Below are 21185 nucleotides of genomic sequence, written 5' to 3'. Positions count from 1 at the left end.
TCATGCTTTCCCTCCAAAATTGGGACTCAAAGTGGCTTACAATTTAAAAACAGTGTGTGTGTGTGTGTGTGTGTGTATATATATATATATATATATATATGTAAGACATTATAAGGTATATTTATATACATTACAAATAATGTATTATATACTTAATAATAATAATATCCTGCTTTCCCTTCAAAATTGTGACCCAAAGTGATTTACAATTTAAAAGCACAGTATGTATATGTCTCTTTCTCTCTCTCCCCCTGTGTGTGTGTATACACACACACACACACACACACACATATATATATATATATATATATTATGATATAATATAGTACAGTGGTCCCCAGACTGTGCCCTTTAAGAAATTTTTGACTTCAGCTCCCAGAATTCCAGACTATTGGCCAACATGGCAGAGGCTTCTGGGAGCTGATGTCCAAAATCTCTTAAAGGGCGCAGTTTGGGGACTACTGATAGAATATATAATAATGGTAATGATAATAATAGATTCTCCCGCACATGCGACTAAGGTCCAAAATACACTGCAGAAATAATCCATTTTGAGACCGCTTTACCTGCCCTGGCTCAGTGCTAGGGAATGCGGGGAAGTGTAGTTTATTGTGCCACCAGAGCTTTCTGACTGAGAAGGCTAAATGTCTCACAGAACTACAGTTCCCAGAATTCCCTAGCACTGAACTAGGGCAGGCAAAGCCGTCTCAAACTGGATGGTTTCTGCAGTGTGTTTTGGACTCAAGTCTGCCTCTTCCCCAAGAAACCAGTATTCATGGGCTGTGCTGGAACATCCTGAGTCCCTTTGTGTTCTTTGGGGGTGCAGAGTGAGATGGGGTTAATTTCTAGGGGCTGTGCAGTTTCTTTTAGTAATCTGGGCTCTGGAAGTTGCTTAAAGTTAGACTTTAGAGTGGGCCTGGCTGCTCTGCTTTCTCTCAAAGACAGACAGGCCCCTCTTGCTTTGTGCGCTGGTGGTCTGCACCTCTTCACTGCTGTTTTTGAAATTCCAAGGTTGAGCCTTGGAAACACAGGCTGGCCAGCTATCCTAACTGCAAAGGGGGACAAGGCACCCCCCAAAAATGTAGGACCTTCAAGAAAAAAATGGAGGGCAGGACCATAGAAAAGCCCAAACCACTCATATTCATGTGATGTCGAAGGCTTTCATGGCCGGCATCCATAGTTTATTGTTTGTTTTTCGGGCTATGTGGCCATGTTCTAGAAGAGTTTACACCTGACGTTTTGCCGGCATCTGTGGCTGGCATCTTCAGTGAAGGCTGGCATGGAAGTGAGTGGGGGACATGTATACTGTGTGACTCTAGGTTGGGAGCAGTGATTTCCATTGTATTGTTCTGTTGTTGAATGGCAAGGCCTCAGGGTGGGAGGATATGCAAGGAGGATTTCTGTCTGCTTAGTGGTCCATTGTCTTTTCATTTGCATTTTGTTGAGTCACACCAAAATTAAGACTCAGCAAAATGCAAATGAAAACCACCCAGGATCAGGGTTTTTCCCAGCAGACAATGGACCGCTAATTAAGCAGACAGAAATCCTCCTTGCATATCCTCTCACCCCGAGTAGGGTTGCCATAATTGTCCACTATTACCAGGGACAAAATGTAGGACAAATTCGAGACCAAACTGTTGGACAAATGCAGGAAAAAACTCAGTCCAAAATGTAGGACATTTAAGGTCCTCCATTTTTCTTAAATGTCCTACATTTTGGACTGAGAGTTGTCCTACAGTTTGGTCTAGAATTTGGTCCACATTTTGTCCCTGGTAATAGTGGACAATTATGGCAACCCTAACCATGAGGCCTTGCCATGGAAAACCAAAACAATACACAGATTAACATGGAAATCACTCCTCCCAACCTAGGGTCCCACCGTATACATACACATACAAAAGCAGTCAAGCACATTACAGAACCCACTTTCTGTGTGGGTTATTTTTACGTTAATGCTCAATCCTCCTGACATCGTGTGAAAATAATCCCACTTTTTCAGGATTTGCTCACTTTCTGTGCACTTTACTGCATGATGTCTTGTGAAAACGATCCTGCTTTTGCAGGATTTTCCCATTTTAAATCCTGTTTCTGCACAGGATAAATCCCGTGTGATAAACTCTTAGGGCAATAGTGCCCCAAAACAAGTCACCAATTTTTTTCATTGTGGAATAAGAATCTGACTCCAGCACCACTAGTGTGTGTTCTGGCCACTACAGTACATGGACAGTCAATGTCAGTCATTCAAGTATTAGAAAAAGGAGAGCTTTGTTTATTTTGACTTGATTATGTTGAATGTAGGCCTGAGGGCAGGGAACTGTCAAATTAAGAATTTCTAAGTTGCTTTGAGAGCCTTATTGGCTGAAGGGCAGGATACTAATATGCTAAATAAATAAATATAATGGGAAAAATAGAATTGTATCGTTATGCCTGATTGACAGGGAGCAAGAAGACCTTTGGACTGAAGCCAGGGACATTGGAGATTATCAGATGGAGTGGAGGGGGGAAGAAAAGGCAAAATGGTGAGATAATCGTGCAATCGCACAGAGGATTTTCAGACAATGTCCCACTCAGTCAAGACATCTCCTAGGAATAACTGGCAATGCTCAAGCAACAAACCATTCATGGGGAATTCCTGTGAATGGCTTCTCAATAGCGTGACTGAAGCGCGATTGTGATTGGCAGTGTGAAAAAGCTAATTGTGTTTCATTCACACAATTGGGGAAGCTATGTGAGATCTTTAAAATTTAAATAGGCTGAAGGAAGCAAGCCAGGATCATTCCAATTTAAAGGGACTGCAGAAGCAACCTGGGCTCTTTAGACTTTAAAGGGACTGTTCACTCCCACTTTTAAATGCCTCTGTTGTTGCAGTGTTACAATTTATACAATGTCCCTTTCAGCCAGTCTTTCCTCTTATGTATTGTCTGTCGCTGGCTTGATTCCCCCCCTTCCTTTCCATTTGGCTGGGGGGGGGGATGAAAGTGGGAGAAAAATGGAGGTGGAGGTTTGTTAAAGCAAAAGAAAAGAACTTTTTTTGTGAAGCTGATTTTTGAGATGTAGCACATTTACAACACGTTTAGCACATTTAAAAAGGAGCTGTACTAAACAAGCAACCCAGGCTCTTTAAACTTCAGAGGGACTGCTGGAAGCAGCCCGGGTTTAAAGGGAGGCAAGGATGCATGCACAAAATGATCAATGCCAATGTACTAATGAATCATTCACGGGTATGTGTGAAAAGCAACCGTGCTATTCTTTGGCTTTTAAGTTTCTGAATTTTGCAAAAGCGGAGTGTGTGTGAAAGTATTGAGCACTATAGTGCTACTATTGTCTTTTGTTTTCATTACCATGATTATTGCTGAATTGCCTCTGGTGTGATAATCTTCATTGTCAGGGAAAAATGCAAAAAGACATTATCTGTAGCCAAAAAGAAAGAAAAGCCTTGATGGATGACAGGTTAAACTCTTCAAGCAGTGAAAGAAAGTTGAGAAGCAAAAGTAAAAGGTGGCAGAAACTGAGTCAGAATCCTGAATGCAATTGTTCATTGACTTGTGTACAGGGACAAAAAGAACTACTATAATAATACAATGTGACAGCAACAAAAAAGGAAAGGAAAGAAACCTTTCCCACAATATTTGAGAAACCAAAGAGAAATGTAAACCAAGAGTGGGGATGCTGTATGACTAGCAGGGGAACACATTATATGACCAAGAAGAAGTGAAAAGAAGATGGAAACAATAAATAGAAGAACTATATAAAAGAGACAAAAGGATGACAGATTCATAAAAAAAAGAACCATATGAAGATGAACCTCCCATTTTAGAAAATGAAGTGGAACCCAGAGCACCGGGGAGAAGTAAATCACCTGGAATAGATGGCATACCAATAGAGCTGCTTCAGTCTACAGAGACAGAATATATTCTAGTTCTAACTAAAATCTTTCAATGTATATGGAAAAGAAAACAATGGTCTACAGACTGGAAACACACAATATATATTACAAACCCCACAGGACCATTGCATTATATTTCCATGAAAACACAGTAATGTTCAAAATTCTATAACAAAGACTTTTATCATATATGGAGTGAGAAATGCCAGACGTCCAAGCTGACTACAGTTGAGCATTAAGAAAACAAAAATAATGTCCACAGGTATTTACATAACTTCAAAGCAGATGATGAAGACATTGATATAGTTCAGGATTTTCCATACTTTGACTCAGCCATTAATCAATATTAATCAATATTCTCTTCAATATAGTTAGGTCTAGTTCTAATCTTAATTTTCTAGCTCATTGTAGTTATCTTAATAAAGATTAGCTTTCTTACTTATATGAGAACACAGACTCAATGTGATTGCATTCCCAGCAAGCTCTTTAACCAGTCTGATAGCCACATTTGTGCATGCTGTGAAATTCTGCACTCTACTATCGGAAATTTTGCAGTTGTTTGAAGTCTGTGGTGGACAGAGCCAAGCCATGTTCTCTGCTTAACTAGCATAGTCCTGGGTGATACATGTGGGATTAATTTTGAAGATATAAAAGATTTATAAAGGGAAAAAAATATAAAGATTTATTCATTGACTTTCTTTGCGTAACCATGGTATGGGTTGTTCAAGCCAGTAATGGAATGTTTCAATCACCATTAAATAAGAGAGGCTAGATGGAGCTCATTTTACAAACAGTGCTTTAGAAATCAGGATATATGATATCATACAGATAATGTATTACCCTGACAATGAGCCTTGGGTTTCTGCCAGATTCTGGTGCTCAATATTTATGCTGATATCAGATTCAAAGTAACAAATTTAAATATTTGATCTGCTGAATGAATCACTGTTCAAGTTTTATTATGAGTAAAGCTGAAGATCTGATTTATATGAAAGTACATATTGGAGTCAAGTGAAGCTCTCTGTAAAGACACTCAGTCCTACGTTGAGTTTTTAAATTAAGATTTGTAATCAGTTTCTTTATTTTTTAATTATATTTTATTTATTTTTTAAAATAATAATAAAATATTAATTTTGAAACATAGTAATAAAATCTTACACAGTCATGTCTTCAGCACAATGCTAGCCACAAAAGGATATGTATATATGTCTACATACATACATCCACATATACATCAAAATACTGATGGATTTTTACTATATGCAGCAAAACATATAAAGTTTATAACTTCCCGTCATTTCTTATTGGCTGAGAGAGATAATTATTTTCCTTTGTGAACCTCTTTTATACTAACATTAACTACCTATCTTAAATATTTTGCATTTTTCTTAATCAGTTAACTTTCCATAAAATAATACAAAAGATTATTACCATATAGTATTACTAATAATATGTTCTCTTGTTTGTCATCTAATTAGTCTGTATTGTATCTATACATACTTTATTTCTTATTATCACACTTAATATTTAAATAAAAGATTTCCTCAATCAATATAGTATTTTGTGTCTTCTGTTTTGCCTTCAACACTTCTAACTTATTTTTAGTTTCCTTCTCCTTTTTTCCTTCTTCCTTCTTCCTTTTTCTTCCTCTTCTTCTTCCTTTTTTCAAATTTTCTCTAATGGAATCCAGTAATCAGTTTCTTTAAAGTTACCCCAGGGATAAAGTAAGTGCAGGGGCTGCACTCCAGCACCCCCAAATTGTGGGTATGGTTTGTTTTTTGGCTTCTAACACTCCCCCCTAATGACTCAAAATGCAAAACACAGTGGTTTTCACCCTAAAACCTGCCTAAATCTCTTAAAATTTCTCAATGTACTAAAAAAATAAATAAATTGGCCCATAATCATCCAAAAATGAAACTGGAAGTGACCTGATGTCATTCCTGATTGTGTGACCAACTGGAAGCATATGGGGATTAAAAAAAGTCTCCTGCCCCTCTGCACTTGCCCACCCTTGAGTTACGTGCATACCATTGCCAGTTCAGTTAAGCTTAACTACAAACAATACCGTAGGTTCAAGTTACAACCTGTCAGTCTACAATGACATTTGTTTCTATGGAGCCGTATGAGCAAAGTTCATTTCAGGAACAAATGTGGTTAACAGAAATAGAAAAGGACACTTGTGATCTCAACAGTAGTTGTTCAAGGAGTGGTTTACTCCAATTTGTCTTAACTGTTTTTAAATTGCCTGCTTTTCATGGATACATGATATAATACATATTTTAGTCTTTCAAAATTGTAGTTATTTATTCTTTTAAATAGATTTATTGCAAGTTACCATGATCTCTTTGGGTATAGCTGGGATATAAATATTTAAGTCAATGAATGAATAAGTAATAAATAAAAGGATGCCATATAGTTTCATAGAATCATGGACTTGGAAAGGGCCTTATGGACCATGGAGTCCAAGTCCCTGCTCAATGCAGGATCTCCAGCTAAAGCATCCCCAGCAGGTAGCTGTCCAGCCTCTTTTTGAAGACATCCAGAGCAGGAGACCTCACCATCTCTCTAGGCAATTGGTTCCAATATTGAGCCACTGCTACTGTCAGTAAGTTCTAATGTTCAGTCAAAATCTACTCTCCTGGGGCAATGCACCACATTGAGAGTAACAATCTAAGGGCCACTTGGAATTCAACAAGTCTTCCTCTTCAAAATGAAAATAATAGAGAAACCACCATGTTGTGCTAAATTCCATTTCAGGAAGAATTCCATACCATTCGACCACAAAACTCGTGTAATGAAAAAGAAAATGTTTTACCAATTTAAAGTCATTGGCGCGTTACAGACCGCCCATTTGGGGTGGCCTGTATCCGGCCCTTTCCCCGCCGGATCGGGGCCTCAGCTGCCACAACGGCAGCCTCTGAGGCCCCAATCCGCCGCTTTCCAGGCTGCGGGGAAGCGGCAAAAGGCCGCTTCCCCGCGGCCTGGAAAGGGGTGTCCTTGGGGCTTCAAGCCACAAGGACACCCAGCGGTGGCGGGGAGGAGGAGAAAGGGGCCGCTTGGCCCCTTTCTGCTCTGCGTCGCTGGTGCAGCCATGTAAAGGCTGCGCCCAGTGACGCAAAGGTGGAAGGAGCTCCAAAACGGAGCTCCTAACAGGGCCGCGGAAAGGGAGCCCCAGGCGCCCTCGCGCGGCCCAGTACGTCACTTCCGCGCCACCCTGTTTGGAGGCGGCGTGATCGTGACGTAGCAATGGTGGACCCCGTGTAGAACGAGCGCCACCATTTTGTACGGACCCAGTCTGTACTAGGGTTAGGGGCGTCAGGAAGTGATGCCCCTTCCTAACCCTAATACGCCCCTTCCTAACCCTAATAAGCACTATAGGCGCATCTGTAGCGTGCCATTGTTAAATTTTTATGTATTAGTGACTTTAAAAAGCCCCTGCTAATTGATTAGATTGATGCAGTTACTGGCTCATGTTTCAAGCAGGAAACAGCCCTTCTTTAGAGAACTTTGTTTTTGTTGAGAGATTAACTGCATTCTTGCAAAAAGAAGTGAAGGACTGTCCTATGATATGCCTTGAAAGAGTCAACAGAAAGTGGTTTTAAATTAAGTCTGATATGCACCACTTGACATGAATAGGCATGTTGTATTTCCCAATTCTTAGGCTCCATAGTAATCTCTTCCTTTGCAAGAGGTGAGTAATAATTTAAGTGATGCTTAATATGGAATAATAGTGCATAGCATACCACCCAGAGGGATGAGCTTAACCGTTATTATCACTAATTTCTCCACCCTTCTTCACCTTCCTCAAACTGCTGTACAAAAAACAAAATACAAGGGTGCGGGGAGCACATAGCACAAGGATCATTCTTGTAGTACCAAATTATTAGGCATGAAATTATATTCAGATATGTGATCTAAATTAATACAGCCATTGTCCTGATTTGGCAGGGACAATGAGTTAATCCTCTAGTGTCTTACACTTTCAGCTGCTTTAAAAATGTCCCATTTTTCCTCTCCTCCTCCTGCTTTCCTCCTTTATCCTCAGCTTATTTTAGTTGCTGAAAACAATTTCAAAAGGCGAAAGCGCAAAAATAGTTTGCACTCAATTAGCTCAGAAGGTGGGAGAGGAGGAGGTGGAATATTGCCCTTCTTAGTAGGCTCAGGCAAAAGCAAACTGCTGCCCCCTCTCCTAGCTTGTTTGCCCTTCCTCATTAACACCATATTCTGATATTGTTTTGCCACAACCACTCATGTCCCTGTGAAATGTTGGAGGGAGTGTTTTGCTTTTCATTGTCTTTTCCTAGATCTTTAAAGTGGAAAGAATAGAGACAAGACAGATTTATTGCTGGGACAAATGATGTATGCCATGTAGCCTGTTAAATTCTGTAAAAATATATAAATACTTAATATTGTGTGCTTCCAGGCAAGCCTTTTTTCTATGTATTTGCCACACAGAATCCTGAAAATCAAAATAGCATCATCTTCAGCTTGCAAACATCCTGTATCCCCCACCTTTCCCCCCCCCCCCCGCCTAGCCTTTATTTTCACATAATTCTGTTATAGTGTAAAAACCGCAAATAGCTGCCCAATGTAATTTAATTGGTAACATGATGAACATCTGTCCTAATGTTTCCAGACCGAAAATTGGAGGGGGCTCCTGTACCTGTAAGACTGTATAGAAAAGGGCATTTCAGCCCAGGCTGCTTCTCAATCAAGTGCAACCAGGCAAACAAGCAACATCTCCTGAAATTCCCTTTTCTACTCAACCACTAAAAGCACAGGAGCTACCTCCAGATATTAGTTTGGCAATTCTAGCCTTGAGAAGTTGTGCCTAGAACACAGGTAGGGATAGTGTGACCCACATATGCATGCAGTTTCCAGGGCCATTTTGTGGTCCTGCAGCCCTGAGTTTTTGAATGTTTGGTCTCACATTCCATGAGCCAATTTCAAAATGCTGTTTGCCTTTGTAAGCTATTTTAAGCTCCTTTTCCTACAAGAAGTGACCCAGAAGTTTACTTTTAGGTGACTTTGTGTTGGGGAAAGCGGCCTTAAAATATGTGATCTAAAACATGAAACAATTGGCTCACATAGCCCTTGCAGGCAAGACTCGGGGGCAGGGGGCAATGTGATCTCCTAAATGTCAACAGTTGTCTGACCTAGAAGAACTTCTGATTTTACCTTTGTGCGCGAGCTTACTGAAATGTGATTTGGGCTGTAGGTGGGTCTTTGGTAATGCATTGGGTCCGTTGTATCCACTGAAGTTTGGTTCCAAGACCCTGATGGATACCAAAATCTGTGGATGCTCAAATCCCATTAAATACAGTGGCATAATAAATGGTGTTACTAATTTAAAAAATAAACCAGCAAAATCAAGGTTTGCTTTTTGGAATTTATATATTTTTAATAATTTCAAGCCATGGATGGTTGAGTCTGTGGATAAAGGATCTGTGGCAATGGAGGGCCAACTGTGTGAAGAAGGTTTTTATTCTTGTTTAGATTTTTTATTCCAGAACTGAAAAATGCTCTGAGGCCTTGTGTCCATTTTTGAAGACATCCACCCTTCCTACTCTCAAGGGTATCCTTATTCTGCCCCACAAAGGGGTGTGTTGTCTCTCCTTGAATCGTCCAAGAATGGGAGTTCATCTTTTAAATACTTCACAGTCTCTCCTGCACTGTTTAGTTCCCAAAGGCGGGGTACAGACCGCCGCCGCCGGCTAGTCCGTGGGGGAGCTGGAGCCTCCACACGGCGCGGCTCCCCTGCGGACTGAAAAAGAAGCTCCAAAATGGAGCTTCTTTTCGAGTCACGTTTGCGACGTAGCGAGGCGCCAGGGGCGCACTCGCTACGTCACAAGGGACGCGACGCGTACGGACGCTCAGCGTCCGATACGCAAAGATGGCGCCGGCCATGTAGAAGGGCCGGCACCATCTTGTATGGACGGAGTCCGTACTAGGCCCAGGGGCGTCTATAAGAGATGCCCCCTTTTTAAAATGGGACGCCCCTGGTGCCTCGCTACGTCGCAAACGCGACTCGAAAAGAAGCTCCATTTTGGAGCTTCTTTTTCAGTCCGCAGGGAGCCGCGCCGTGTGGAGGCTCCAGCTCCCCCACGGACTAGCCGGTGCAGAAAGCACCAAAGTACCCATTATACAAAAACAGAAGTAGACAGGGTGGAAAATTAGCCCATGGAGCCAGAGCAGTTTCCCACCTCTAATTTAAACATCAGCATCTCTCCTCCTCCCACTGTTTTCTCATTGTACATGTGCCAAAGTTGATGAAGCAGTTTTGAGGTGGATGGGCACACAGACACCTGCAACATTATCTTTAGAGATAGGAATGCAATGCAACAACAGTAGTTCATTCTTTATTGTGCCCAGAATCTGGTAATTTGTAGCTCAGTATAAAGAAAATGAACATTAATAATAATAATAATAATAATAATAATAATAATAATAATTTGTTTTATTTATATACCGCTATTCCAAAGATCATAGCGGTGAACAGCAAGTAAGCTAATTAGCAAGTAAGCTAATTTGCCCCCAACAGTCTGGGTACTCATTTTAGCGACCTCGGAAGGATGCAAGCCTGAGTTGAACTTGGGCCCTTTTCCTGGTCTTGAACTCGCAACCTTGTGGTTTCAAGTGAATGGCTGCAGTGCAGGCATTTACCCACTGCACCACCAGGCCATGCCATGCCTTTCGTTTCCTTTCCACTAATGGGTGGTTTCAGGTCTGTTATAGGACTTGGATCCCACTCTGACTGTCATGACTGCATCCCACAGTATCCTAGGATTTATAGTTTGTGCAGGCATTATTGCTTTTTGGCAGAGAGTTCTAAGTACCTCATGAAGCTACCCACCAGGAATCTGTAGGATGGAGCCATGACAATTAAACTGGGGTCAAAGTGGTATAACTACAGTGGTGCCTCGGGTTACGAAAGTAATTCGTTCCGCGGCCGCTTTCGTAACCCGAAAAGCCTTCGTAAGCCAAATTGCCATAGGCGCTAATGGGGAAAAGCCGCGATTCCGTGCGAAAAAGCCGAAAAAAGCACCAAAAGTTTTTTCGTAACCCGAAAAAACATTCGTAACCCGGAACAATAATTCCCTATGGGATTTTTTCGTATCCCGAAAATTTCGTAACCTGGGTATTTCGTATCCCGAGGTACCACTGTATTTAGCAAGATAGACACGTGGGTTATTATTTTAATAGCAGCACTGCTATTTCATCCTGAGATAGCAAGTGCCACAATAAAAAGCAAGACTGAGTGGAAAACTAGTATCTTTAATGGGCTGGACATTTGCTTTTCATTGGTGGTGTTTACTGATTGAGAAATAGTAAGAGGTTTTTGTATGCTTTGGTTGTACTCTTTCGTAAATTCCTACGGTTATCTGTTTTCTAAGCTGAAAATATCCTGTCTTTTGCTTATCTTATCTGCTTGTGTGGGAAATAAACTGGACCCCTTCACCTGTCCATAATAATAATAATAATAAAAACCTTTAGGTGGTAAAAGTCCAGGAAAAGAATGGTCTTAGCATGCGGAAGAAAACAGAGTAAGGCTGAAATGTTTTACCTAGTTTGTTGGGCATGAGGTCTCATCTACGCTGTAGAATTAATGTAGTTTGATACTGCTTTAACCGCCATGGCTCTGCTATGGAATTGTAGTTTTGTGAGATATTTAGCCTTCCCTGTCGGAGAGCTCTGGTACTCCACCAAAGTACAAATGCCAGAATTCCATAGCAGTGAGCCAAGGAAATTAAAGTGGTGTCAAACTGCTTTATTTCTGCAGTGTAACAGCAGCCTTAGGCTGCATCTGCAGAATTAATTCAGTTTGGCACAACTTTAACTACCATGGCACAATGCTATGGAATTCTGTTATTTGTAGTTTTGTGAGATAGTTAGCCTTTTCTGTTATAAAGCTCTGGCACCACAAAAACTACAAATCCTAGGATGAGAATAAAAGTTTTGCATCATGAATGGTTATACTGAAAAGGAGATTTCTGCAGATGTAGCTTGCCATGCAATCAGCTAAAATTTCAATTCTTATGCAACTGTTAAAGGTGCAGGGCCTCTTTTTTAATGTCTGGCTCAGTGTGGCATTTCTGCAACTACTACAGCCCTAAACCACGTGGTTCTTTAACATCAATAATATTTCTTTCTGTAACCAACATCAGTAATATTTCTTACAGTATCAGAGACAGTAGCTCTCCATATATCACTTACTTGGGAACATTAGCAGGAGGGTGCTCCTTTCCTAGTGATAGCCTTTCTAGGGTCAAATGTGAACTGAATGCATAGCTCTTGGATTGTATTTGGAACTGGATTACAAAATAATGCAAAGTGAGTCTTCCTTATCCAAAATTCCAAAACCTGAAATATTCCAGAATCCAAAATTGTCCACTTGGATGGTAAGGATAGTGACACCTTTGCATTTTGATGTTTTATCACAGAGCAACTTTATTTCATGCACCAAAGTATTAAAAATATAGTGTATAAAATTACTTTCAGGCTATGTGTATAATGTGCATATGAAACATAAATGAATTTCATGTTTAGACTTGGATCACATGTCCAGTTTGCATTATGTATATTCAAATATTCCAAAACCCAACCCCCTCCCCTAAATTAAAAAACAACAACAACTTATAGTCCCAAGCATTTTAGATAAGGGATACTCAACCCGTGCTTTAAGCATAGGCAAGATATGATCATAATGTCTAACTTTAGACAATATCCTTGCAGGTACATTCTGTGACTAAATGCAAATTCAGGCCAGCTTTCAAATGTGGGAGCAATTTGTTTTGGGAAATGGAAGCATGGCCACAACTGAAGCCATTTGAACAACCAGTAACTAAACAGCACTACCCAAAGAAATTACATTGCTAAAACAATTTCCAGCATTGGTACAGTGGGCATGAACAGCTCGTAGTCTGAGTGTAGTGGCTAAGTAAGTTCCCAGATCTCAGGTCCTGGGCTGCTTTCTTCAATCTTCAAGATAAGGAGAGGAATCTCAGGGCAAGAATACTGTCTTGAAAAGTGTGTATGCTCCTCATTTATTATTAAATGTATTAAACTTAGCATTTTTAAAGAACTTCAGTGGCATATTTTGTGCAACAGTGGTTTATGCTTGATGTAATAATGCTTAATGACATGACCAGAGGTAGCCCCTTGTGACATCAGCATGAATGGTTTCAATGTTGCAGTTTTGGCCCTGAGATTTCCTAGGAGTATATGAGTATGTGCCTGTCACTACCATTTGAACTTCCTCTTTCAATCTGTTGGTGACCAATGGCACAAGAATATTTTAGTGTGAAACAGACAAGGACACCAGGCCATGCCTTTGAGATTAAGCTTTGAGAAATAGAACAGGTTAAACAGCATGCTAAGCCATCACTCAAGCAGGGATAGTTGGCTGCAAAGGACAGTTGTGTTTTTGTAATCCTGAGGGAAACAGTTCTGAGTAAACCTCTCTTGTTGAGATGGATTGATGGGCCGAGAACAGGAAAAACTGGTAACTGACAGAACTGACGCTGGCTAAAAAAAATCTACAACTTCCAGATGATATATATTCTATATATTTTGCTGTTTTTAAAAAAAAATTATTGGGAATTTTATGAATTAAAAAAAGATACATGCATTCACATCATAATGAACATTCACATCATGCACATTAGCATTGCATTATTCACATTAAGAATCCTAAACATACATTAAATCCACAAAACCCTTCAAACTTAAATAATTTCATCCTAACATTCAAAACATCATTTGTTACTTCTAATGAATGATCTACATCCAAAACATCATTTGTTACATGAAAAGTAACACATGCTATAAATTTTGGAGTGAGTGCCACTGAAGTTGCCAGCAAAGTGGAGAGAGTTTCTTTGCTTTGAATGGTTGTATTGAATTAGAAATTTCAATAAGTTCTGGCTGTTTGCTAGTTGCATGACAATCAACAATGTCTGAAATTCAAATTAAATAATGAAAAGGTGAATTCATTTGAGAGCAAACTCAGCCTTGCTACAGTAAATGTTCTATTGTCTTGTGGTAACTTTGTCTGGCTTTTCAGCTGAAGGAACTGTATTTAGACAAATATTGGCTAAAATGAGATCCTTACTGTGGCCTTTTCCCAGTCCCTTCAGGTTCTCACCACTAGCAGCTTGGAGCATGCACTGGGTGATAACAGCCTAAGAAAGGTCATCTACAAGAGAAGCAGCCAGGTGAGGTCTTCATTGAATTCTTCAATGAATAACATTTGTTTAATATGTAAATATTTCTTCAAGTCTCATGTTTTATCCCTTGATGGAACTGTAGAATATTGAGTAAAATGGCTTTGTATATTGATGAGGTTGGCCACATCTTACATCTTGAGCCCATAACAGTACATGCATATGGGTTCTTCACTTACATCATATTGCAGAGCAGTGAACAAAAAGAAACCATTACTGATCTTTTTGCTGAAGGCATTCAGGATTGTTTGAAACATGTACAAAACCCCCTCTTGCTTCAGTGTTGTTTTAGAGAAAAGGCATCTTTTCCATGATTTATGTAGGTATTATAATGGAAATGCATTGTTGCCTTTTCAGAAGCTGGATCTCAAGCAGTTGGACACTGTGCGTCCTTTGCGTCGCACAAAAAGGAGATGGGTTATTACCACCCTGGAACTTGAGGAAGAAGACAAAGGGCCATTCCCAAAACCTATTGGAGAGGTAATACATTTATAAAAACTGCTTCCTCTTTCTCCTTTTCTTCCTTCTCTAATATCTCCTTCCCATCTTCTAGCAAGTCCTAGAGATTTCTGGTCTACTGCTTTGTATTTCTGGCTGTGATTCCAAAGTCATTTAGCATTCAGTGAAGTAGAATGTAGTCCAGAGATGAGGTTGGTGCAATAAACCTTGATATATATATTTGTTAACTAGAAGATTGAAGATCCAGCATCCAGAGGCGGATGCAAAAAGTGTATGCTTAAACTTTTAAAGCAGAGTACCCCTGAATACACTCTCAGTCTAAGAGGCTTTGGCGTGTTACAGACAGGTCCATGAGGCGCTGTCATCGCGCACGAGGGGCGGCGCTTCCCGACGCTCCTTGCTCCTTGCGCATAATGACTACGTCAAAATGGCGGTGCTCCTTATTTGCAGCGTCCGGGAACCACGCCGTTTGGCTGCTGCAGTTCCTGGATGCTGCAACTGGCGGCAGCGCGAGACCACCCCTTCTGGGTGGTCTGTAACGCACCTCTGTTTTTACTATCAGAATTGAGCTGAATTTGCAGGCCTTTCATTCAGAAGTCCACTCCTGATAACCCAAGGATTTTTGTTTGTTCTTCATGACAGTAACCTTATTTAGGTAGAAAAAGTAATTTGAGGAGTCTAACAATGTTGCTGATATGCTCTCTGAAAACTTCCTTTTAGCCACACTTTCTACTGTATAACAAAACTTTAGTCAAAATCTGAAATTATTAAGTATTAATTTATATATCCAGAAGTTTTAGTGTTAAAGGGTAATGGTAATGAAAACTAAGGCCTGTTACAGACTGCCAAAATAAAGCTGCTTCGGGTCTCTTTGGAGGTATGCTGTTTAAATGACGCATGCACCCTAAGAATCCAGAAGCTGCACCAAAGCTGCCCTCCAGTGCTTAGGAATGGAGTGGGGCTTTGGCGCGACCTCCGGACTCTTAGGACCCATGCATCATTTAAATAGCATACCTCCAAAGAGACCCGAAGCAGCTTTATTTTGGCAGTCTGTAACAGGCCTAAGGCCCTGTACAGACCGACCTGAAAGGCCGGCCTGGGGATGGAGTTGGGGCATCACGTCCAGATGATGTATGCCCTGACTCTGCCCCCATGGTGCCATGATGCCACACACAGTTCCACACAGCATGCAGCATCATGGCGCTCCTCTAGCACTGCGTCCAAACGACACAGTACCGAAGGAGCACCATATAGCTGTGCTGCCATGGCTATGGCACCCTTTCAGGGGGCAAAAAAGAACCGCTTTTTGCAGCTCCTTTTTGTGCCCTCAAAAGACTGGATCGGGTCTGGGGCATGAGGTTGTTGTGGTCTCGATCTGGCTAGGAAAGGGGTGGTCTATTGAGCCTCTGTATTTGTAAAACTCATACAGGAATTAACAATGGAGAAATTGCAGACCTCAGACTCTTTCCTGGTGTATTGTACAGCATGATTTTATATTTTTTACTATAGATTAGTTTCACTATAAAACATAATTCCTTAGAAGATCTGTAGAATTAGTTTGGTGTATGTGTGTGTGTTTAAAATGCAACTCATTTGGGGACTGTTTTACTCTTGGCATATTTATCAGAATTTTATTTTAAAAATAAATTATATAAAATCTTTATACTGAAATTTCACTCTCTTGATGAAAACCTATTCATGACAACTGGTACTGTTTTATAGCTCTTCAATGATGTAGCACAGGATGTGACTGTGAAATATATCATTAGTGGACCAGGTGTGGATGAATTTCCAGAGTTTGGATTGTTTTCTATTGAAGATGATGCGGAGGGACATGTATATGTCCATCGTACCATTGATCGAGAGACCACCCCATCTTTCACGGTATTTAAGACTGAGAAAAGCAGTTGAGAAACTGTAAATATTTTATGTACTTTCATCATGTATCAGTTATTGTATGCTTATAATCACTAATATTCTTAAGCATGCCCACCTGGTGAGAGTTTTATGATACCATACATTATTTAGCCATTAATCACAGTTTGTTTCCTAGCAATCCAGTAAATTTCCTATTTGTTCATTAATTATGTTTATACCCCAATTTTACTCAAATGAATTCACAGTCAGAAACATGCATTTCTTTCTTTCTCATTTATCCTTACTACTTCCCCATGTGGTAAGTTAGGCTGTGAGAGAGTGGCTGGCCCACTGATTTTAGTAGCACAGTGGAGACTTAATTCTAAATCTTACAAATCAGTAGACTTTATCACACCGGCAAAAGAGACGAGAGCATAGTGGGATGCTCCCATCAACATTGCGCGATAACATCATGATTATCACACAACTTCATGTGACGTTGTGATTATCTCGTGATTATCCCATGAAAGAAGAGGAATCCTAATGCCACTTTTTATTCATGGAAAATCACATTGTGCAGTTATTCATACGATAATTGTGACGTTGTGCAATGTCGTGCGATGTCGTGTGATAATCATGACATTATTTTGTGATATTGATGGGAGTAGCCAGCTATGCTCCCATTTTTTTTTTTGCTAGTGTGATAAAGTCCATAGTCCAATACCACTATGCAACACTGCTTCACTTTTACTGGGGGGGAAATATGTGTTAGGAAACTAGCACAAACACTTCTAAAGTGAGACTGTTTAACTGTCTTTGAAACTTTAACATTTCTTTCCTTAATCGTAAATTAAATTTCACTAGCACTAACAGTTTTTTCCACTCCTGTTTTAAAATCAAAATCAAAGTCTCTCTTCCTACTGCTGATTTCAAATCATGTTGCCTGTTATTGCAGAATTATATATTGCTGAATTATTGGACTCTATCATGCCTTCCGTCTCAAATAGACAAAAAATGAAAACAGATTTTTACACTCTCTTTTTTCAACTCCCCTACCCACCTCACCTTTTTAAAACAAATTTTAAAATCCAGCTCATTTGAAGTCAAGAATGTAATTATGGCACAATAGCCCAAAAATTCTAATAATTTTTTTTGCTATCTTCTAGATTAGGAAAAGATGACATTTTTATCCTTTGTGTATCTGTGGGGTGGGGGCCACCTAAGTCACTTTTGGTATTGTTGTTGTTGTGTGCCTTCATATCATTGCTGACTTACGGAGACCCTAGGGTGAAGCTATCACAGGATTTTCTGGGGCTGAGAGTGGGTGACTTGCCCAAGGTCACTCAGTGGGTTTCCATGGCCAAGTGGAGAATTGAATCCTGATGTCCAGTTGCTGTCCATGGCTCAAATCCCTACATCACATTGGATCTCAGCTTTTGGTATATCAATCTTTCATGTTATATGTCTTGCTCACAGCACTGGCTATACCTGAAAGAGAAGTTAAGAAACCAGGATCAACCTCTGAGGTGATAGCTGCCCACTCCTGTATCCAGGGAAGGGGTGCTCCTGGAATTCTGAAGCCTTAGGAGATTGGATTTGCATGGCTAACTCGTGCACTGCAGTTCTGACTTCCAATGAATGTCAGTCTATCTAAATATGGATGGTTCAGTCTACAGATGGATGGTTCAGTCTGGGCGATGTCATAAGTCTGTGCCATCCATTTTCTGTGATTTTAAATTCCCACGAAATGTGTATGTAAATTGGGTACATTTTTCCCAATACACATTTTTGTACTTTTTTTGTCCTGAGAAATACATTTTTAATACACATTTTTAAAGCCAAGAACTACATTACAAAATTGAAATGTACAGTATGGAGAAGGCTGCCCAAAGGCCATCTTTATTCTGGTCTTTACTAGTCCTGTCGGCTATGTTTAAAAATGCAGATCAAACAGAATTCTTAACCCCAAGTACATGCCACCATCCATCATTTGCAAGCCAGGTGTGCATTTATTTCAGTGTATATTCATGATTCTTACTCTACATTCCTATAGAGTATGCATATATTCCTAGATTCCTATATGGGTGAATGTCACATTGAAATTATGGCTACATTGTCTATGATACTAGCTTTCAAAGCTAGTCTATGGAATATTTGTATTGTTTATTGTTTTGTTTAATTTATGTCTGGCTTTTCTTCCAAGATTGGGTATAAAATGGAATATAGATGAAGCGAAATTAGAGCATTAAATAAATTAATATAGGTAGGTTTTTTATATATGGAGCAATTGGTAGATTCTTAAGGGAGGCTGCTTTTGAGGCTGAAACTGATTGCTTCCAGGGGATAAAATCTAATCCTTATTCCTATTGTAAACAGGTTTTAAAACCTATTTTTTAAGAGTGGAATTTGTTTGCAAGGTAGGCACATCTACTATTCTTATTTATGATGTTTAAGAAGCAAAATGAACTTGCTGGAACATATCCAGTGTTGCACTCCAAACTAAAAAGTCTGAAATAAAATCTCTACTTTTGTTCTTATTGTTGAGGTATTTGGATCTTTATACATTGTAATGTTTATCAGGGTTATCATCTTTGCCATCATGCCAATACCCTGTCATGCCATTTTATGAATGAAATGATTTGTATTATTAGTCTCTAACTCAATTTCCTTGCTCTTCTGTACAGATACGTTTTGATGTTGCAGACAGAAACACTGGAGAAATAGTGGATAGATCTCTTCTGTTCAATGTTGCAATTAAAGATGTAAATGATAATGCACCTGAGTTTCCTCAAAAGGAATTTAACATCACGATGAAAGAAAATCACAAGAGAGGTGAGTAATCCCTGAGGTTATGTGTACCTGTAGACAGGAATGATCCTGTGGGCTCATTATCTTCTATGATTGATTTCTCCAGTTTGAGTATTCATGCAAGACCCAAGTATCTTTGTGTGTTGGATGGGGAAAGCACAAGCTGGAGCCCTTTCACACTGCACAATTATAGCACTATGGTCCTGTGGAACCCTGGTATTTGTAATTTGGTGTTGCACTATTGCTCTCTGGCTGAGAATTCTAAATTCTCCACCTTAAACTACAAATGCCTTGGAATAGCGGTATATAAATAATAATAATAATAATAATTATTATTATTATTATTATTATTCTGTAGGGTAGCACCATGGCAGCTAAGGTGGAATCATAGTGCTATAATTGTGCACAGTCCCACCCCTAGGCATTCCACAGTCCCATTTCTTCCATGTGATCTCATGAATCACATTCCAAAGTGTGTCTGATCTAGCAGGGATACCAAAGCTATTTAGTGGATGTTGGGGACTAGGAGACAGAAAAAAAAGTGAAGGGGGAAAAAGGGCCTTGTGTTTGGCATTGTTCATGGGCATATTTTCTGTGACCTCATGTTTAAGGGTGATCCTCTGAGCACTGAAAACTAAAATATTAAAGTGACAAAATTCATTCCTCATTCCTATTCTTCTTGTAGCAACATTGGGAAAGGGAAATCAGAACTTGGAAATGTTACTTTTGATGGACTATAGCTGTCAGGATGCTCTAGCCAACTAGATTCTGGGAGCTGTAAGCCCCTAAAATAACTTTTTCAAGTTCTAGACATAGTTTACTCAGAGACCGAAGTAATATCATGATGTTGCTGACTTCTATAATACTTTATTTTTCTGATTGTAGATGAACTTGTTTTCAACATCACTGCCTTTGATAAAGATGAGGAAGGCACTGAAAATTCTCAAGTGACGTATTCTCTGGTTTCACAGACACCTCATTCAAAACAGTCTCTCTTTACTGTTGATTCTTCCACTGGGCTGATACGTAGTACAGGGTGCTTAGATTATGAGGTAAAGTACTTGTAAGTAAAATCAGTTTTGCTAATCTCCCTGAGATTTGTGTTTTGACACTTGTAATTTCCCAGAAAACTATATTGTCTTCAAGCTCTTGTAGATTCTGTCCACAGACTTTTTATTTATTTCTCAATATTTAAATTAAACGATGCTCTAAGTACAGTACACTCTTTCCTATGACTAATGGTAAGGAACTTCTTTTAGCCTAAGGTTCAAATTCAATTTCAGAAGACTGGTTGAGGTCAAAGGCAAAACAGTGAAACCAAACATACCACCATATTTTAGTTTAAATCTCTTACTGCCAGTAATTCATTGACAGTAGGAGGGTACTACAACATTTTAGAATGGGAAAATCACACAAGATAGGAAGCTTACAAATAATATCATATATAATATAATACAATATATATAATATCATATATCTTGACCCAATTCCTACTCGTCTTCTAATCTCTATAGCTCCTTCTTTTCTGCCCTCGCTTCTCCATATCTTCAATCTCTCTCTCTCTGCCGTTCGCCCTCGGACTTAAACATGCTCTCATTCCCCAATCTGAAAAAAACTTCTCTTGACCCCTCCTCTTTCTCTAGCTATTGTCGATTTCTCTTCTCCCTTTCTTTCTAAGGTTTTGAACGGGTTGTTTATTTTCACTGTCTTGAGTTTCTGAAGCCAACTCCATTTTCGATCCCATTCTCTGGTTTCCGCCCAAGGCAATCTACAGAGACAGCCTCACTAAAATCTCAAATGACCTTTTACTGGCCAAGGCAAATGGCCTTTACTCTGTTGTCATCCTTCTTGATCTGGCTGCAGCGTTGACACTTGTTGATCACTCTCTTCTAGTGTGATATACTGTTTGGAACTTTGGGTTCTCAGAGCGCGTTCCAAGAAAAAGGGGGAGG

At 39.7% G+C, this 21185-nt stretch overlaps 1 protein-coding gene across 1 annotated transcript in view; it reads left to right on the top strand.

Moving 5' to 3' along the window:
• The window catches only part of CDH26 (cadherin 26), a 59796-nt gene that overhangs the window by 1101 nt on the left and 37510 nt on the right, over positions 1–21185 (top strand). The window contains exons 2-6 of the mRNA XM_042462446.1: positions 13990–14100; positions 14467–14589; positions 16291–16452; positions 19110–19257; positions 20119–20285. Coding sequence (XP_042318380.1) covers positions 13990–14100; positions 14467–14589; positions 16291–16452; positions 19110–19257; positions 20119–20285 — 711 coding nt within the window. The remainder of the gene's footprint in view (positions 1–13989; positions 14101–14466; positions 14590–16290; positions 16453–19109; positions 19258–20118; positions 20286–21185) is intronic.

This window comes from Sceloporus undulatus, chromosome 4 (assembly GCF_019175285.1).
Source record: "Sceloporus undulatus isolate JIND9_A2432 ecotype Alabama chromosome 4, SceUnd_v1.1, whole genome shotgun sequence".
Lineage (NCBI taxonomy): Eukaryota > Metazoa > Chordata > Lepidosauria > Squamata > Phrynosomatidae > Sceloporus > Sceloporus undulatus.
Note: the sequence above shows the minus strand (reverse complement) of the source record. Positions and strands in the feature narration are given on the sequence as shown.